The sequence below is a fragment of the Necator americanus genome, chromosome I (assembly GCF_031761385.1).
Source record: "Necator americanus strain Aroian chromosome I, whole genome shotgun sequence".
Classification (NCBI taxonomy): domain Eukaryota; kingdom Metazoa; phylum Nematoda; class Chromadorea; order Rhabditida; family Ancylostomatidae; genus Necator; species Necator americanus.
Window position 1 is genome coordinate 8,252,096 of NC_087371.1, and position 19,505 is coordinate 8,271,600.

The 19,505-nt window shown below is 39.5% G+C and overlaps 2 protein-coding genes across 3 annotated transcripts; both read right to left on the reverse strand.

The window, feature by feature from the left end:
* Positions 1–1,457: 1,457 nt before the first annotated feature.
* Positions 1,458–6,516, reverse strand: RB195_004869 (uncharacterized protein; the record flags this gene model as incomplete). 2 transcript variants are annotated; one of them, XM_064182920.1, is made up of 13 exons in its annotated part: positions 1,458–1,526; positions 1,591–1,721; positions 1,778–1,920; positions 2,076–2,138; positions 3,201–3,320; positions 3,428–3,540; positions 4,503–4,583; positions 4,662–4,752; positions 4,832–4,920; positions 4,982–5,086; positions 5,879–5,971; positions 6,123–6,284; positions 6,400–6,516. In XM_064182920.1, the coding sequence occupies 13 exons, from the start codon at positions 6,514–6,516 to the stop codon at positions 1,458–1,460; spliced, it is 1,377 nt and encodes a 458-aa protein (XP_064034187.1). The 2 variants fall into 2 exon arrangements, with proteins under 2 accessions (XP_064034187.1, XP_064034188.1); XM_064182921.1 differs by having other exon boundaries at positions 6,400–6,504.
* A 2,015-nt stretch (positions 6,517–8,531) lies between these two features.
* On the reverse strand, positions 8,532–17,807 carry RB195_004870 (uncharacterized protein; the record flags this gene model as incomplete). The annotated part of the gene is made up of 25 exons (XM_064182922.1): positions 8,532–8,634; positions 9,028–9,078; positions 9,813–9,955; positions 10,060–10,157; positions 10,238–10,358; positions 10,415–10,537; positions 10,598–10,673; positions 11,361–11,509; positions 11,657–11,751; positions 11,867–11,988; positions 12,054–12,137; positions 12,722–12,810; positions 13,022–13,161; positions 13,214–13,255; positions 13,310–13,412; positions 13,981–14,093; positions 14,201–14,282; positions 14,361–14,513; positions 15,641–15,754; positions 15,929–16,010; positions 16,168–16,343; positions 16,493–16,571; positions 16,652–16,765; positions 16,838–16,943; positions 17,726–17,807. 25 exons carry the CDS (start codon positions 17,805–17,807, stop codon positions 8,532–8,534), a joined length of 2,640 nt encoding a protein of 879 aa, XP_064034189.1.
* Positions 17,808–19,505: the final 1,698 nt, after the last annotated feature.

Genomic DNA, 19,505 nt, shown 5'->3' on the forward strand with positions numbered 1-19,505 from the left:
AACCATAGATACAGATTTGCAACATCATGGGTCACATTTATCAACGTTGAATGTGCTAGAAAACAATGAAAACTGTTCACAAAAACGTCAAAGACACATTGTTTTAGAATTGTGTCTCATTTTAGCAAGAAAATCACATCACATGGTATAAGCCAGTACAAATAAACCGTAACTGCACATATTGTTGCACTTCCATGAGAATATCCACAACGAAGAGTATGAACAGGGATTGGAAAGCAAAGGAGAGAAACTTTGGCGCTACCGTACCGCTAAAATCTTCGATCTTGAAGAAACTAATTCCTTTGAAAACATGCGATTAACTGTGGTGCTGTTCACGAATACAACATCATCTTTACCACAAGGCTAGACCAATGGGACACCGTTACTCTCCTGAACCCGAATCCACAAGATCCGCCTCGGTCAGCTGTGGTTGTCGCTGCTTTCGAGCTCTGAACCCGACACATTTCTCTACTACAACGTCGTCTCCAATGGTCATATATTTCTCCTTGCTTATATTTTTCTGTGCTTACTGATGGTCCGTCAAGGAATGTAAGCTCTTGGTTAAAGAGAATCCATCCTAACGTTAGGCATAAAGTTATCAAAACATAATCTCCTTAAGAATTTAGCCGTGGATCTTCTCCCCTTCAGACAACTTGAGTGTCCAGCTTTAACGTCGATAGAAACGATATAACAGTATGAATGATGTCCATTTGTGGTCAGTATGTTAAGTAACTGGGGCGGGTGTAGCGGTGTCGGTGAGAGGTTCTACTATATCTGCACGGTCGATCGAAGGGTTTGAATCCGCCCCAGTGCCAACCAAGCATTTCATCCCTTCATGGTCGATAAATTGGTGCCAGACTTGTCCTGGAGGATAAAAACACTGACTTGACACATCGGATATCCCTTTTATACGATTGTGAATTGAAGTGAACCCGTTGGGGCATACCAAGCGGACTGATCAACGCCAGACACTTGATCCTTCATCTTCAGTAAGTAGTCAGTCCAAGTTGAAAGATTTGACATTTGAAATTAATATCTTTAGCGGAGCTGCTGAAGTAAATTAATGCCAATCCTTCGATCTCGCCTTATTGAGGATTACCATGAATGAGAGAAATAAATGAAATGTTAATTTTTCATAAATAGTGGTCAACACCTCGAAAAACCACCCGCATCAGTAAAGGAGCTGACGAGCCAACGGGGGAAGAGAATAAGACGTGATCACATTAAATTACACGTTGCAAATATTGCTAGAATTGAAATTGAGCATCTCACCGTAAAACCAATTACAAATGCCATAAGCAAGCATGAGTGCAAACTCACTGATGATCTGAAAAATGTAGACAAAAAATATGCAGAGACTGCTTCATTATCTACAATCTCCAATGTTTTTGTGCAGTTTTGTTGTAGTGTTTGACTACATACTACAACAACGAGTTATACTGCGGCCGTTGTCCAAGTTAAGCCGTTTTCCTAACTAGGTTGACGATCCAGATCTCTGACATTCGCAGCATTTTCATCGGTGCCCCCTAAAAACACATCACCGGCGTCATTTCTACGTACTACCATACTTCCATATCGATAGCCTTGTACCTGATACAACGTTCCTGCCGAGACAAAAAGCTTGCCATGTCCGTAAGGCAGATCATACAGACCATGAAAATAAGGCAATACTTGAAATATTAGCGGCACAAGAACGTAGTATTGGGCAGCATGAGTGTGACCTAACAAAAAAAAAAGAATAGCTGAAGATCCAATAATGCACGAAAGTAAGCCTAACCTGACAATACAACATCAACCTTTTCGAGATCATTTTTCGAGAATTCCAACACGCTGGCAGGATTGTGAGCCAGAACAACGCGCGATGAGCGAACAGTGCAGTTCTCCATCGCTGTTGATAGATTCATATGATGGCCATGAATCCTGGAAATAGTGGAGAATCAGATGAGTCAACGGCGGGAAACTCCCAACAGCATTGAATCGGTAGAGTGATTGCGAATGAGAAAAAAATATCATGCTAGTGAAAAAAAAACCCACTGAGAAGAAATGGACAATAAACTTTGAAAAAAAAAACCAACCCCGAATATTCACTTGCGATATCATTCACTCCTATGATACATATATTCTTGAACATTTCGCATCTGAAAAATAAAGCACACAATGTGATTAGGTCATAATTCAGTATGTAGATTTTCTTGGAGGCAGCATAGCACAAAATTGACGATGTTGAGATCTCTTCAGGAAAAGAGAGGATAAAAGGCATCACTCCACGAATCTGAGGTGGTACGGATTTCAGGTGGAGTATTCGTAAACAAAAAAAAAATAAAAACACTGACTTGATCATCGGCTGGCCCCCGCAAGTCATTGTATAGGCTAACACGCGTTCCAAAACCTCAACGATTATGAATTCCAGTAAAACGCGTTAGCGCATCCCAAGTGGATTGATACGCCAGTGACTTTATCCTGACTTTTATTCGTAAACCGGATAGTAGATTATGGAGAGAGGGGTGATCACGTCCATTTCTTCCTGATGCGGTGCGTGCACAAGGCGCGCCAGCCGAGTACCCGCCGCATCTTCCGGGCTGTTTTTTACGCCAATTAGCAAGAAATGGACATCACAATCACCCCGCTCTCCATAATCTACGATCCCATATACAAATACTCTACCTGAAATCCGTACCACTTCAGATCCGTGGGGTGATGCCTTTAAGCCGTTCACGTTTAAATTTTACTAGGAGCCATTCTATGCCGCGTCCGTGAACGAGCGAACGATGTTCAATGAGGTTTTCTCAACAAGCTATTCCGGTGAAACCAATGAATACGCTGCTGAGGGAACCTACGTGTATGCAAAGGTGGAGGTCTAACGTACTTAGTAGAAAAGAACGACCACTAAGACCGTTTCCCACGCCGTTTTTCAGAGTAAAACGAGGAAATTGAGCCTGATCACGCTCATTCCCGTGATCTATACTCTTAACCCTATGTATTCGTGGGAAAATTCCTTACATCGTCAATTTCGTAGAATGCTGTCGTCAAAACATTAATCTTTAAGCATCACATATTTGGTACATAAATCTAATGAAGACACTGCAAATTCCGAAAAAACTTATTCTAAAACTCGAGAAAAAAGAAGCGGAATGTAATACTTGTACCAACACAACTCGCTCATTGTTTTCCAAATATTAATTTAATAAAAACGAACTAACGCGTTATCAAGTACACGAATATGATGACTTCTATACAAATGAAACCATTTTCTGACATCTCCATAATAGTATTCATGATTGCCCGATACAAAATAAGTCGGAAATTTTTGAGCCAATCTCCTAAAAACAGGTTATCAAACGGATAAAAATAACGATTAACGAAACACCGACTAAAAAATTAAGGCAACAATAGAATTGAGTGCCGTTAAGGAAAAATTCATACATACCATAACGGGGTTACTCGATCGCCTATTTTTTCCACAGGACCGTCTACTAAGTCGCCCACCAATGCTACAACGTCCACATCTAGATCGTAAAGAGTGTCCACCACCATCTCGATCTGGAAATAAATAAACGAACTCCAAGAAGAAAAAGGAGAGGAAATCTTGAAATTCGACTTTGTCTATTCATCGTGTAGATAAAGGAGAAGAAATTAAGATCTTAAATGACAAGATAATGGTGGAAAATGTCAAATCCCTAATGAAGAGACCACATCTAAAGAAGTAAATGATGGAATGTAAATACAAATGGAGTAAGCTCAAGCTAGACAAGACTACCAAGTTTTTTTTTTTTTCATCATCTCCTGTCTCCATCTATCTACCTATGAGGCAATTCTCGACATTGGTATTCAACTGAGAGCAGTTGTTGTCTTTCTAGTTTTCCCATCATGTCTCAAAAAAATTAGAACACCAATTAACTTCCCCATAAGCGCCTTCATGCTTAGAAGAAAATTTCAAGTGTCCGAAACCATCTGTTTACAGTGATGCAGGGGCAGATGAGCGGAACCACCCCCGTACGACTCGACATAGGTATACTCCAACGAAAATCCGTACAACTAGGGTGATGCTTTTAAGCCATCCTGTTGCGCTCAGTTTAAAACTGAGGTTGCTACCCTCCTCACCCGTGGTCGATGGTTTTTGTAAGAGTCATAGGCCTCTACTATGTCAATTCCTCTGAAGAAACCCTAGGACTTGGCGTTTCTCCCCATATTCTAATTGTCTGTGCGGTGCCCTCAATATCAGCTATACTTTTTCAACTCATCCTTAACAGCTTAATGTTGATAGAAAAAAAATCACTTCGAATTGAATATCTGAACCAAAGATCTTCACTAGATTTCTGAATCTGATTTTTACACCTGCTGCCCATATAAAAGGAATTAAATCACACAGTTAAACATGCCTATTTATTAGAAAAAATAACAAAGTAGCTAAAAACCCAATGAAAGAAAGATAGGACTAGAACTCAAAAAAAAAACAACAGGAAAAAAACGTATACAAAAATGTGACATACAAATAACTTCACCTGTTGAGTATAAACGCTGGCGCCAGTATGAACGTCGGATACAAGAGCTATTCGAACGCCACCTTCCGCTCCAGAGAAGTCCTGAAATGATGGGAACTTTAACTTTTTAAGAAAGGGATAAGAAAGCGATTTTGATATAGAACAATTCAAAAAAGAGACCTGTACTGGAATTGTAACTTCCTTGACGACAATTTTATCGCTGCTGTACCACATTAGAGCCGACATCACCGCTGTGACCACAAGTGCAACTCTAATCGATTTATACTGGATATTTAGATTCACTGACTGGGAATCGAACGAAAGAACCATTCAAAACATTGAAAACACACTTAATCTGAAGTTTGCGATCCGATATTATTGGACCAATGTAGCGAATACTGTAGATTTTCTCCACTATAAATTTGGTCATTTGTATTCTCTATAAATAAAAATGCAGAGGGGAAGACTATCACAGAAAAAAAGCATTGAACCAAGCTTACGTCTAAAAGCTGAATGAGACAGTTAATTAAGAAAAATCCTAAGACAAAACCCAGAAGATTTGTCCAAATCCCGGAGATCAGCGCACAAACATCGAAGAAGAGATACTAAACACATTTAAGTTACCGAATGTGGGGAAAAGGGAGTTAGGGACCCACCCCAAAAAGTGGTCCTAATGGCTGCATAAACAGGTTTCTTGAGGTCCGAGCTACTGAACAGGGTTGATTGAATTAGTAACTACGTCAATTGGTATAATTACATTAAGAGATCAATTATCATTTTTTTTTGTCAGAATTCATTATCGTTTTTGTCGTAATGACTTCGTGAGTCTCTTACTGGAAGCCTAACAGTTTAAAAAATCGTTCGAAGTTCGTTGTTCCTTCCATCTAGTTGGCACATGATCGTGAAATATTCTCGAAAACTGCCGTATATTAGGTCGAATCGACGGAATTCTGCTATTCATTTACATAACGGCAAAAATGGCTGCTGCTAACCTGCTAACTCCTTGTGATTCCATGCTGATCAGAATCATACATCAAAGTCCAATGCTTAGAGTTTGAAGATTTCAACCAGCCCCGTTTAGTAACTCAGACCTCAAGAAATCCGCTTATAGTCGGGTCCTAAGGACATGAAGCACGGTGCATTTCCGCATGCGCTCGAAACGGCGCGGTGGAGGTAGCAGTTGGAACGAGGTGGGACCATTCAAAACTGCACCGATGGGTGGTGCCAAGAAGAGTTCCAGTGCGCTCCTAACTGCTACGCTCCACCGCACCGCCTCGAGAGAAGCCGCGTACGCAATTGCATCGTGTTTCATGTCGTTTTGACCCTCGCATAGATAGTCACCGCCACTTTTTTGGTGTCCCTAAAACCTAAGCATAAGGTAGCAAAGTGAAACGAACCTGAAATGTATAAGGTGCAACATACAAGAAATATACCATCTGAGAAAGAAACATAAACACTATAAGAAGTTTGGACGCTCTATCACGGTTCCTCTGAAAATCTAGTTGTGAATATTCACTATCATGTTTCATATAAAGTTCATAGAAACGATTTTCAAAGAAAAAAAAAAGAAAGAAAAAGCGCATTTCATCTAAAATACTTCTGATCTTGACTGCAAAATTACTGTAACGTAAGAAGACTAACCGCTAGCAGACGTCTATCACATTTTACAAGCCCGTTTTCATCGTAATAAGCCATTAATTGACAGTATATGAAAAAATTGCACAGAGTCAAAAGGCACTCCATCCTGATTATCGAAATCAGGCGTCGTCTATTGCCTGCTTCATACTCTACTCCAGCTTCGACCTGGAAACAAGAGGCAAGAATTTTGAGCATCTTTACATCAATTTGAGACTAGGAATCTCTCGGAATAAATATGAAAACTAAAGGGACATTGATACAAAGAAAGAAGACTACTTACCCAACTCGCAGTGAGTTTTTTGACCAATAAAAAGCCTAATACAAGCACAAAAATGATGCACTTTTTAACCGAATGACATGCATCATAAGTGGCTGGCATTTCCATTAGGAACTCCATGAAAAGAAAAAAGTTAGAAATGAGTCCGAACTATTACCATTAACTATTTGAAAAAGTATGAACTCTCAGAAAAAGTAGGAAATATTCAAAACAAGGACAATATGTCAGGTGTTTGTTAGGGAATGGAAAAGGAGAGAAAAAGTCCTAAAGTCCGGACTACGCTTCGAATGTGCTTGAATCAGTCATGAAAACTGATCAAACGTACATAACATCAAAATGATAGTATGAGTCCTCAGCGAATTATATATTCACAATATTTCTCACGAGGTCCACGGATTCAGCGTATTTTTTCATCAAACAATGAAAATCATTTTTATTTAAAGCTTGCACATCACAGACGAGAAAAATTTGCAAATCTAGACAAACATACCCATATCACAGTTTTGTTGAACACTGCATTCTACCAAAGTAAAATCATCGAGAAAATGACAAAGGAGTGTACTCATTCGCTTCAGTGAATATAGTCGAGTGAAAACAATATGAAGTTCGGAGCATAAGCGTAAAAGGCTGCGTTTGAAGCGGTGCGGTGGAGCGTAGCAGTTAGGATCGAGGTACGACCCTTGCTAAAAACACTCACTGCTGCAATTCTAGATAGTCCCGCGACGATCCTATCCGCTACGCTTCACCGCATCGCTTCGAGTGCAGCGGCTTACGTAACTGCACCAAGTTTCATTTCGTTTTCACACGACTATAATAATAGAAAAGATGGTCTTCCCTCGAGACATTGAGAAGCAAAAGATTTTCTTACACAAAAGAGAACCGTTTCGTTCACCAACGGATTCTTCGTTCCTGAAAACCTAGGCCACGCCTTTCGCCTGACGCCGAGTCCGATTTCACGGAGTAAAAGATTTCCTTTAAAAAAAAAGATTCTTTTCCAACCGTACTATGGTCACTTCAAATTTTATTTCTTACTCAATAAGAGATCGTATTGTTTTCTTGATTTCAGATTCCCTCCTTTACTTCTTTCTCGGTTGTCTTCCAAGAAAATGAAAGAGAACCTGGGATATACCTGTTATGAGGAAGCCAAAATCAAAACTTCCAGAGAAACCGAAAGCAAGAGCGAGATTGAAAAAGAAGTTAAATCCAGATCCCACAGTGGCCAACAATTTTGAGCAAGGTATTAGCGTACCGTCTGCTAAAATATGTTGCGTGTTATTGATGCACCGAATCCACAGTGACAGCGTACATACGCCCTTTTCACCGGATGCAACAAATTCCTCCTTTCGCTCTTATTAAAAGGGTAATGTCTATAGGGAACCAAGGTGTTTTTTAAGAGTAGTGAGTTACAGAACTTGTTTAACTCATGCGCAAGATAACATGTCTTTAGGCTTTGACTTCTTCTGTATTTCTTCTGTATGTATTTCCTTTGAGTTATCATCGTACATACTTCTCCATTTCTGTTACAAAATCTGGAGGGTCGAAGGATTTTTCCAATCCAATATATTCATGTCGTGCACAAAGTTGTTGACCACAATTAGATTCTCGCTCAATTTTCACGCAGCCTCGTTTTTATTCTATCCAATTTCTATGAAAACATTGATTTTAATTTTTTTTTTTTTTGAAATCGTTGACTTGACCTTTTCATAATCCAAAAAGTCTCGGTTTAACTCTATTTCCTTACAGAACTTTTAGAATTTCGGAAAAAAGGTATAAAGCAGACATAAAACCAAGAAAACAAAAAGTCGTCAACTAAACGTGAAAATTGAACATAGCGTTTTTGCTACGTTTCAAAAAAGGTCTTTTGACGACAAAAGTTCTTACGCTGCTAAAATTGGACACGATTTCAGAGTAAAAAGTTGTAATTCTAAGTTTTAATGGACGGATAATCCGTTGGTGCACGCATTGTTCCCTCCTGTATAACAAACCCTAGTCCTGGTTATGGTTATACACTCCACAAACAGTGCGCCATATGGTCTCTATGATATTGCTTGCTGAGTTAGGCTAACTTCGATCTTTCGAGTTATTAACACAACAATCACCGAATACTCATATAAAATATATCTTATGTATGGAATCTAAATACTAGAAGTATTCAAATCGTCTTCGGCGCCACCCTCCAAACTTTCCAATGCCATTCGCATCGATGCACGCATGTTATTCAGGCAGCGTTGAAGTTTCCTAAGAAAAAAAACATGTAGTAAGATTAAGGGAGAAGTACCGGGCACATCACTTCAGCGTTAAACAGACACTCAAAACGAAGAACACTAAAAATTGAGACGAAAATTTGAAAAAAAAAAGAACTCCCAATCTCCTATCTTCACAACTGGAAACTCATATGCAAACATAAAATGAGCAAAATGACACGCAATATGTACTGGAATAGGCGAATGGGTGATTTTAAAGAAGACTCTTCAAGTCACAACGCACATTCAGAGCACTTTTTAACAGAGGAATGTTTGCTTACGAATAACTGATGCAGAAGAAAAATGTCCAGAAAAAATATGAAAGAGACGAAAATACCTTCATCTACAAAAAGGTGCATTCTAAAAATCGAATTCGATAAGAACTCACCGTTGATCCAATTGTCCCACCAAACCAGCGCGATACACATTGACATGGGTTCTAAAAATCTATTATTTGTGAAATGTTCTGGAATTTAGAAAAGTTTTCTAGCAGTCCCAGTTTGACACGATTGTAGAACTGAGTGACTAATGTAAATAATTACTATTATTGCAAAAGCGGTGGGAGTAGCGCAGCAAGGGGTTCAGCTGCAAACTGCACGATTTATCGATATTTCGAGACCGCCCTGGTGAGAACTAAGCGTTTCTTCCCTCCGGAGCCGATAAATTGGGGATAGACTCGTGTGGGAAGAAAAAAAAAACACTGACCTGACACATCGGCCCGCCCCCTTAAGTCATTGTAGTGCTGCACACGTTCATAAACAATTCTGAATTGAAATCGAACGCGTAGGTGCATCCCTATGGGAGATGATCAATGCCGTGCACTTTCACTTTTCTTTTTCTTTACACGAATGCTTTATTTTGCAAAATGCAGACAATTTAAGGAAATGAAGCGGCCAAAAAAAAAAATACAGCTTAATCAGAGAGTGATTTCTTACCAGTTCATCTTCAGAAGAGTTTAATAAAGTCATGTCAGATCCAGTAGTTTGTCGTATCACACATGTTATCAAATTAAGTAAACTACGAATGCTGTTCTCCTTCCCGTCACGGGAAGAATAAGAAAACAGAAGAGCTAAGTCGCATTAGGGAACAATATAATGTGTATTAGATAATTGTGCTGTCCTCTTTGAAGGATCAATATGAGCATTATAATATACGCTATTATAAGAAACCAACCTCGTCTCCAAATTAGTAAATCCTCCGAGGGCTTGTTCTAAGGCACATACATCAATAACTCGTTGAGTGGCTTCACGCTCCGATGCAGGATCTCGAGCTTCTAATTGATCCAGTAAATTTACAAACGCATTTTGAACAGTAGCCTGGGAACAATAGCAATAAGAATCAACAGTGCAGCGAATAATAATAATAATAATAATAATAATAATAATAATAATAATAATAATAATAATAATGAAATCAAAACCTGTAGACATTCGGATGTCAGCTGAGGGGAACATAGTTCCAGTTCTGCCTGTTGAAGCACACAACACATCATCATTTCCTTCGCGTAATCAGATACATCTGAAAGCCAAACCATCCTGAAGTTTCTGGACACATAAAAACTTCCTTCTCAGCTTAGAGTTTGACGGAAATAAACACACCATCATCAGGGATAAATTCGTAGTCGGCAGAATCTATGAGCGATGAAAAAGCGCTACTCTTGATCATTATATAACATCGGACAAGAGTTTGCCTGTACAAAGACAATTTCGCTTTTGATTTCTGAAAGAAAAAAAGAGAACCTCTTAAAAATATCGTTTTACCACAAACAAATCAACCTCATACACTTCATCGGCATACTTCACTCCACAATCGAACATACGTTTATTAATGTTCTTCAGTGCATTTTCCAGAATAAACTCCAGATTGCAGATGCTAATGAGGAGCTTCTTCGTAGTAAGCTTAAATACAAGCAATTAAAATGTTTTTCAAGGTAAACATAAAGAAACAGTCCTGCATACATGTGATTTTTCGTCATCTTTGCGATTCAGGTCAAGATCTTGTGGCTTTTTCAGATCTGCGCGGAGATTAAGCAACCTGTCGAAAATAACTTTATTTTTAAGAACACCAAGTAACGAGGTAATGATGTGCAATTACTGTACAGAAGTAGCTAGTTAGCATAGCTCAAATGGTAGCGAAGCACATTAGAAGATGCTTGAGACGAAGGATGACCAACTATAGTTCTAATCGAAGAAAATAGATCTAAAGATCTTTCGAAACTTTTCAAAATGGCATAAAGCTTCAGAAAAATCCTCATCATCCAGCGCAGCTTCACTCGCGGCAAAATCAGACTTCCATAACTTTTAGTACCGTAACGTTTGGAAGTTCAATCAGGAAACAACTCTAAAGAAATAGGAAGTTGAAAATGAGCTCGGGGGCGGAGTACCCTATTTACTACCTAATTACTCTGCTCTCATGAACCGGTGTAGTCCCTTTTTAATCCGGGTTTGAAGAACTACAGTTTTGGTGATTACTGTACCCGAATTCACTGCGATCATAGGTACTATTATTCTACACTTCAGTGCGAAAAAAAACGAGAAATTTTGACTACACTTAAAAATAAGAAGCGATAGAAATGACACAAGAAAAGAAGGATATCATCTTTCAAAGATGTCGTGAAGACCGCCTTGATCAGATTCTGATGTGGTGTCATTGCAACGATAGAAGTGTTATGGGATTCCGCTTCAGCTATACTTCAACATGCTAGCTATAAATAGGACTTACCTATCAAAACAATGCCTGATCGCAGCGACAAGATGTACAAATATATCAACGAGTGTAGTTCTAAACCGTTCACGTGAAAATAAGCATGCTTCGCCAGGATAGCCAGTAAAGGATAACGCGTCGCGAACGGCAGACAAGCAATCGAATACCTCAAGTGGAAAAGCGGTAATTTTGCAAACAAAAAGAGAGGGAAAATCAAAAATATTACAAAAGGACAATAGATGATAAAAAAAATACAGAGACAGACAATAAAGTCTGGATCAACTAATAAATTAAGAAAGACGTGAAAATCCTACTTCGTTTTCGTAGAAGTCGGGCAAAGCTGTTTTCGCTGCAACGCTTGAACTAAAATCTTGTTTCCAATTTTCTTTGCTTCCCAGTGCGCAAATGTCTTAAAACAGTGAAATTACCCAATTAAACACATCAAAAATTAGAATTACACAACAAACATGTAAACATGTAAAATTTGAACAGCAACAATGATAAGTGAGTTCAAAAACACTTACTTTCAACTCCCTTGTCAATTACGTCAGAGACAACCTTTAACCGCACTGTCATGCACAACTCAACCAGCGGCTGGACGTGAGTATTCGTAAACTGAGCTTCTAGTAGTGAGGATATAAATGATCTAAAGATGTTATAGGGGAGCGAGCTCATAGTCTACTCAAACTGTTATCAAGAGAATCAAATTACCTAAGAACTTTCAAACTTTGTGCAAGGACGGTTCTATTCACTTGCGGCGACATTTCTGGCCACCGTACAAACTGAGCTTCATACCTATAAAACAGACTTTCGTATTTTTCCTATATAAATACAAACACATTCTGATTATCGGCCATTTACTATAGGAGAGTCAAATGACATTAAGCACGGTGCAACGCGAACTGCAGCGATGGGTGATGCTAACAAAGGTTCCATCACGATATTATCTGCTACGCTCCACTGCACCGTTGCAAGCGCAGCAGCTTACGCAACTGTATCGTGCTTCATTCTGAGCTTACTGTGCCTTACATATGTGTCAAAAGGGAGCGCTGAGAAGATATAGAAAACTAAGCAATAGACGAATACTCTTAAACCGAATGAGACATTTCTGATTAGGGCGGCAGAGAGAGAGAGGACGGAATGTATGCCCAATAGAGTGTTGCTTACACGCAGCGCAATCACATACTGAACACATTCGATACGACTTTGCGTTCGCTTGTCACTTTAGAATCTGGGTCGTCGAAGTAACGTCATCTAAAGATTCTCTGGATCTTCCCCCCCCCCCCTCCAAAAAAGTCATTTTGCGCGAGCTTCATGATACTCTTTATCGACTCATTAGATACCTACCGACGATGAAAAATCTATCGTGAAATGACTACCTTTTAATGACATCATCTGGTAGTGCTTTGGGCACAAGCGCATTGAGAATCAACCACGATGACACGTTGATGGTATTAATGAGCATTTGCTAAATATAACTACAAAATATTCAGACTGTTCTGATTCACATTAGTTCAAAATGTAGCTTCAAACAGACTTCAAGTTCAATCTGTTGAGAAATAAACTTGAGAAGAAATCTGTTCTTACTAAATTAAAAAAAAACAATGCTCGATAATGGGCGAGATCGCACCGATGAAATAAAACAAATAATAGGATATTTTAGGAAAAACAAAACTAACATTAATATCATCCTGACGTTGAGTCCATCGCTCATCATTCGTGGTGTATGTATTGGAAAGTTTCCAGAAAGACTGCAGCTTGTTCATCAAAATTGAAACCAAGGATGACACGAATAATTGTCGCTCATTAGTTTCAACCACTGAAATACATATGCTAGAAATGATCTTCCCTTTATAGTGAAATACACTCACAGGTAAAGCGATGATCCTGAGCCGCATTTACAAGTTCCAGCGCTGGAAACAGAATGTTATTAGGTCAGAATTTACAAAGAATACTAGAAAACACACCTTTCTTGAAGTGCTCTTCTTGCAGCTTCCACAGAATGTCTTCAAGCCAGCAATGATACGCTGTGATACATTCCCAAGTTGGATCAGAATCCGGTTCAAGAATCTAAAGCTAACGCACTCACGAACAGCGAATACATCTACCAATAAGTAGAGAAAGACAGAACAACCCGAGACCAGGACAAAGTCAGGGGTAAAATGTAGTGGAGAGAAGGGAACACTCGTACTTCTGGAAATGAATAACTAAGTTACTCGCAGCCCTAAAACCTAAGCATCAGTCTGAGTGGATCTATGACATGTAGACTAAAACTAGTGAGAGAAGAAAGGAGACATTCCAGAAACAAGAGCGCGACCGACCCCATCCCTCCCTCTTTCCCAGCAACTACATTTCTCCTCCAATACTTTGTTTAGACCCACACGATACTTTACATCTTACACTACCAGCCACAACTGCTGTTACTACTTGTATGCAGGATAGGTTGCCAAGAAAGAGAGTGGCTGATGCACACCACTTCATATCTCTATATCTCTGCTCTTCAGGCTTATTAGGCCATTGTTAACTAACCCTGATTTGAGTTAGTTCTGCACAGTTTCCGGCGCTGACGTCAGATTAGAGCTCTCAGTTTTCCGACTTTAAAGAAAAAAGTGGAGCTTGACCCTTGTAAAAAGCTGACCTTTAGGTACTTGATGAGCTTGCTCTGTTCTTCGAAGGAAGCGCTAGTATCTATCAATTTGAGCTTCATCTCTTCCTTGAACCGATCTATTTTAGCATCCAGGTGTAGCATCACTGTAACCAAAATGAAAACAGGCTAATAAAGGTAGCCAAGCTTTTTCAATCATAAGTTCAGAACTAGGTTCTTAGCCATTTAAAAAAAAAACTATTTAAAAACATACATTCTCTGAACAGTGCAACTTCTGTGTCCTTGTATAGAGATTTCGCCCTCATGTAGTCATTAAGGATAGTCAGATATTCACCCTAGAATTTTTATTTTAGGACTATGGCAAGCAAAACTAAACTGAACTGAATGAGAATATCAAGTAGATCGGTTACTACCTTCTTCATATTGTCATCGATAGTTTTAGAAAGAAAGAAGATGAATTTGAAGCGTGTTAGGACCGACAGTGCATTTCTCGTAGCATCAGCACGATCTTTTCGAGACAGAACGTCTTTAAATACGTTTTCTGCTTTGACTCTAGCTTCGGCAATCTGAAAAAAGTATCTACACCAAGTGAGATCAGAGTAGTTGAGGAAAATTTGAGAATTAGAATAATGTGTGGTGATTAAATGGTCAATAAGGGCTTTTATGAACACAGTTAGTGTAAAACGTGTTGTAACGGGATGACGCGATGCGTATTCAGTATAGTCGAGTCAAAACGACATGAAAAAGTGTGCAGTTGGGTAAGCGGTTGCGCTCGAAATGGCGCGGTGGAGATAGCAGTTGCAATCGAGGGGGACCATTACGAACTGCAGCTATGAGTTCTAGCAAGGTCCTTATCTCGATCCTAACCGCTACGTTCCACCATAAAAATTTTTCCGCTTACGCAGTTGTACCGAATTTCAGGTGGTTTTGACTCGACTATAACATCGGTGAAAGTGTGCACCGAAACCTCTCCACAGTAAGCGAAAGACTCTCCGGAACTCTTTTCTTCCTGCTGTTTACAAAGTTTCATTGTTTTTTGTACACTACTGCACAAATTAGATGAAGTATTTGTAGCAAAATCCTTTTTTCCATTAGTTTAACCGCTTGCGTTCCCCTGAAGCACCTGTATCGTAATTTAGTTGCCTGCGATTTACTCTCGGTCCCATTTTTTGTGCACTTGCGCAAAATAAGCATCTTCCGTAGTTGAAATACTAAGGAAATCGTTTTTTTTTTCTTCGTTAATTTAATAATGTCTTTTCATCATCAGCATCTCCTCTAAGATTTCGATCTGCAGGAATTGGATTTGCTCTTTTGTAGCCATTTTTGTTTAAAAGTGAACGGTTAATTATGGTCTTCTAGCACGGATTTTCGGATTTCATCAAAACTATAATTATATAAGAAGTTATTAACGTTAACGAAAAATCCAATCCCTACAAAGTCTGGAATTAAAAAAGCCGGAAAGAGAGAGGGTATATGACTTCACTTAGACTTCCTGATTTTATTGTTAAACTATTATACAAAATGAGAAACTATGAAAGACAAGGATAAAACAGCTCCAAAGAGCTTGTCGCGCACCACCCCAGTGCAATACATTTCAAATCAATTCTACTTCATTTAGCATAAGCTTTAAGTAAAACATTGTGCAGATGAAAAAAAAAAGACTCGAGTGGAACATCAATGGAAGTGTAAATACCTGACTCCCTATTTGTTTTATTACAGCAAAGTCGCCAGCTTTACTGCTCCGCTCCAATTCATCGTGCAGCGCCGCGAGTGAGTCAACACAGCTAATCAGCGAATAAAGATTAGCCTAAAGAATGAAATAAACAGTGTTCATAAACTGTTCTTTAACGCTAATTTTTCCATTTACATTCTTATTATTTAGCGTATTTGTGCAACGAACATGTGAGGGAGCTGTCCGGGAAAACAGCGACCGTTTAAGAAAAAAGTTCAAAGCGAAAGTTCAAGGAAAAAAGGTCCCTACCTTGTGCATTTGCTCATTTTTCTTTGCTTCATCTGCCTTAGCAAGTTGCATGTTCTTTAAGGCTTCACGAAGATCTTCTATCCTGTAAAAGAACGTTAACAAATACATCATAGCAGAAGTTGAAGAAAATGACACGAATTTTGAGAATTGAAGTACACACCCAAAAGAAAATCAGAGAAGAGGGGAATGTAATGAAACAGAATATAGGTACAGCTAGTGAACAAATCTATTGAACTTACGAGGTCTCGGAGTGATGTTCTAAGAGATACCATTGCGGATTAAAGCTTTCCATACGTATGTTACCCGAGCCGTCTGGGAACATCTTAGATAGAAGAGCGGGATCCATTTTCTTAGTGGTTGGCGTCAAACCAAGAGCATCGCGTTCTTCTGTAGTTTGAGCAACTGTTCGCACAGCCTGAATAACAGAAGGAATGCTGTGGCCTAGCGAATGTTGAAAAGATTTCATTTTGAGTGGGTTTTAATTGTAGGTGACTTTGTGACGACTACATCCGCAATCAACGCTAACCGAATTATAACTACAGCCATAGGAGAACACCTCCTCACCTCTCGTCCGGGAACTGTTTGTGTCTCATCAACCCATACAGCAGACTCCTCCAATGGTCCTACTTGAGCAATAAATACTCTAGAAAAAATCCAATCTATTCCAGGAAGTCCCCAAAGAACGCTCAAAAACAAACCCGACAAAAAATAATTGGGATTAACCTGAATTTCACATTGCAGATACCTCGACCACCAGATTTTGTTGCAATCTTCACCTCTCCTAGGCCTCGATTGGCTTGGCCCAATCGAGCAATAATCTTCTTGTCCGTTTTCCATCTGTAAAAGAGAAGAGAGACATGTTGAACATACAGCTTTATAAATTTTAAATGAATAATAACTAATATGTACTTAGCAGTGTGCAAGCAATCCGTTCCACATATAAATAACATGAGAAGATCATTCTGATCTGTGCCAAGGTTTTCTCCACGTATGGTGATCTGCGTGCCGGGGGTTCCTAAAAGGAAACACAGTTATTATAAATAAAAAAGAAGCACATATTTTATACTGCTTCCACGATGACATCCTTTAACTGAAGAGATATACGAGAAAGCTATAACTTAAAAGCTTAATTCAATAGAATGAGAAGTTTTGGTTGAAATATGCGGTTTAATCGAGCTTACGTTGTTCCAGAGAAGCAGAGAGATTTGTTAGATTCCGCGGGGTAAATTGTATTTCAGTGTTTGGGGGCACTTAACACTGCTCTAATCGTGTTGCACATTAGAGCGCAAAATCGCTCTCAAACCACAAAGACCGTTCTTCACTAACAAATGTCCTTCCAATTCAATAAGGCGATAGCTCATCAAACAGGTCATCACATCGCTGGAAGTGAATAGCCGAATCAATCGAGGTCTAAGACCTAAGCATTAGTCTTAGAGGGTCTATGACATGTAGGCTGAAGCTACTAGAGGAAAAAAGGGAAGATAGAGCGAAAGCTGCTAATAATATGGTAATACCCTTACCAAACGTTTTCAGATATTCTTACTGGAAGTAAAAAGACAACTCATATCATGTAGTACTCTCAAAGAAACAGAAAATGGCCTGAGAGATGGCTTTCCCACAACCCCCATTAAACAGCTCAGAACGGTCTGTGTGCTCCAGGAGCGATTTTGCGCTCTAAATTGCAGTTCGATTAGAGCAACGTTGTGTGCCCCCACACCACCGATCTTGTGTTGTTCTTTATTTCTTACTGTAGATATTTCTATACAAAGAGTAGGACGGAATCTGCTTATAAAATACCTTCAGTAGGAGACAATCCAGTGACGGTCGGTGGTCCCTTGGGACGTGTGCCAGGAGGTGCCAACCTCTCACCATCAGACATACCCGTTTGATAAGACACCTAAGATTTCCCCTGGAAGAGAGATCTTGAAAAAAAATCTCAAGTACCGAAATATACCGAAAACAAAACACAGCGAGCAAAACGAAGAAACAACCGTTAGAAATTGGTAGAAAACATAGAATCATAAGCCCAAGTCGCTATAATCATTTCACTGGAATAGTAGAAGACATAAAAAAGAAATACTCAAGAGTATCCAGCATCGGATAGCTTCTGGCAAAGAGCCACAATCATTCGAGCACAAGTCCTTGACCAGAGCGCGGAATTTTATATCTGCTACTAGGAAGTACGTTGACGATGCCGAAGTAATATCCATCCATAGTTCTGTATTCGTCGCCCAGCGATTTCAACTGGTAGAAGCATCTGAGAGATAACCTACGTCACAAAGAACAACAAAATCACGAGGACCATTAAATGTCAAGAGCGAAAGAGTTTGAAAACGTATGCAGGACAAGTACGCATAAAAAAAGAGAAAATGACTTGCGTATCAATCCACTTGGAAACGCGTTTTATTGAAATTCGTAATCGTTGAGGTTTTGGAACGGGTGTTGAACTATACAGTGACTCGGTGGCCAGCCGACGTATCAAGTCAGTGTTTTTTTATCCTCCCTAGCAGTCCTAACTGGCCAGATCGGACAGGATAGGTTGTTTTCAACGTAGCGTGGCCGTAAACATTTGATTTTCCTTAAAGTTTCGCAGATAAATATTTATGTTATGAAGTCAAATTAACTTTGTTAGTGATATTTATGAGTTCAAATTAACTTTGTGACTTCACCATATGACCCACGAAAAAACCTATTTCATCTCGGATACCGTAAAATGTCAAACCATGTCAGTATAGTTTAAAAAAGCATTTATGGAAGCATTCAACAGTCAAATTTTATGAAAGTAGGATTTCAGTGCGGTATCAATCGAAGGAGTGCGTTTTTTTTATTATCTATTTTCGTATTTTCTACACTAGCTAAATTGAGAATCGAATCAGACAAGTCTGATACCAATTTGTCGACGCCGGAAAGATGAAAGGCTTGGTTGACACTAAGGCCGCTTCGAACTATCGACGGTGTGGCTACCTGTAACCGACTGAGACAGGGGACCTCTAACCGACTGCGCCACATCCGCCTCTGACAAGAAGGGGAGGTAGGCCTATACTTTACGAAGATCGCAGCAAAATAAAGAGATTTTTTTACCAGTTTTAACAATTTCTAATGAATTTCTTTCTATTGCTGAAGCTGTAAATCTCGTTGGACACTGAAATCAAGCAACTTCAGCGACAGACATACGGTGCGGATCCTGCGAGTTAGAGGTTTTCGTCTGCATCCAGAAGGTGAAGGACGGAGGATCTTACGAGGGCGAAAGAATTAACGCAGAAATGCTGAAATACATTCTGCTATTTCGGCACTGGGCGGGTGTAGCGCAGTTGCTAAGAGACTTGCCTGGAAGGATAGAAACACTGACTTGGTAGATCGGCTGGCCTCAGCGAGCCATTGTATAGGTCATACTGTCCTCCGTCTGAAGAAGCTGTCTGTCATGATTCTTTTTTGCTTTCGAAGAATTCCTTGTTATGTACAGGCAGATAGTGGATCACATCGTATGCATCGGCGGAGGAAGTGGATGTCACGATCTTAGCAGGCGAATCAGACGTCTGGCGCGGAAAGCATTGGAAGTGTTTTATATCACGTCCAA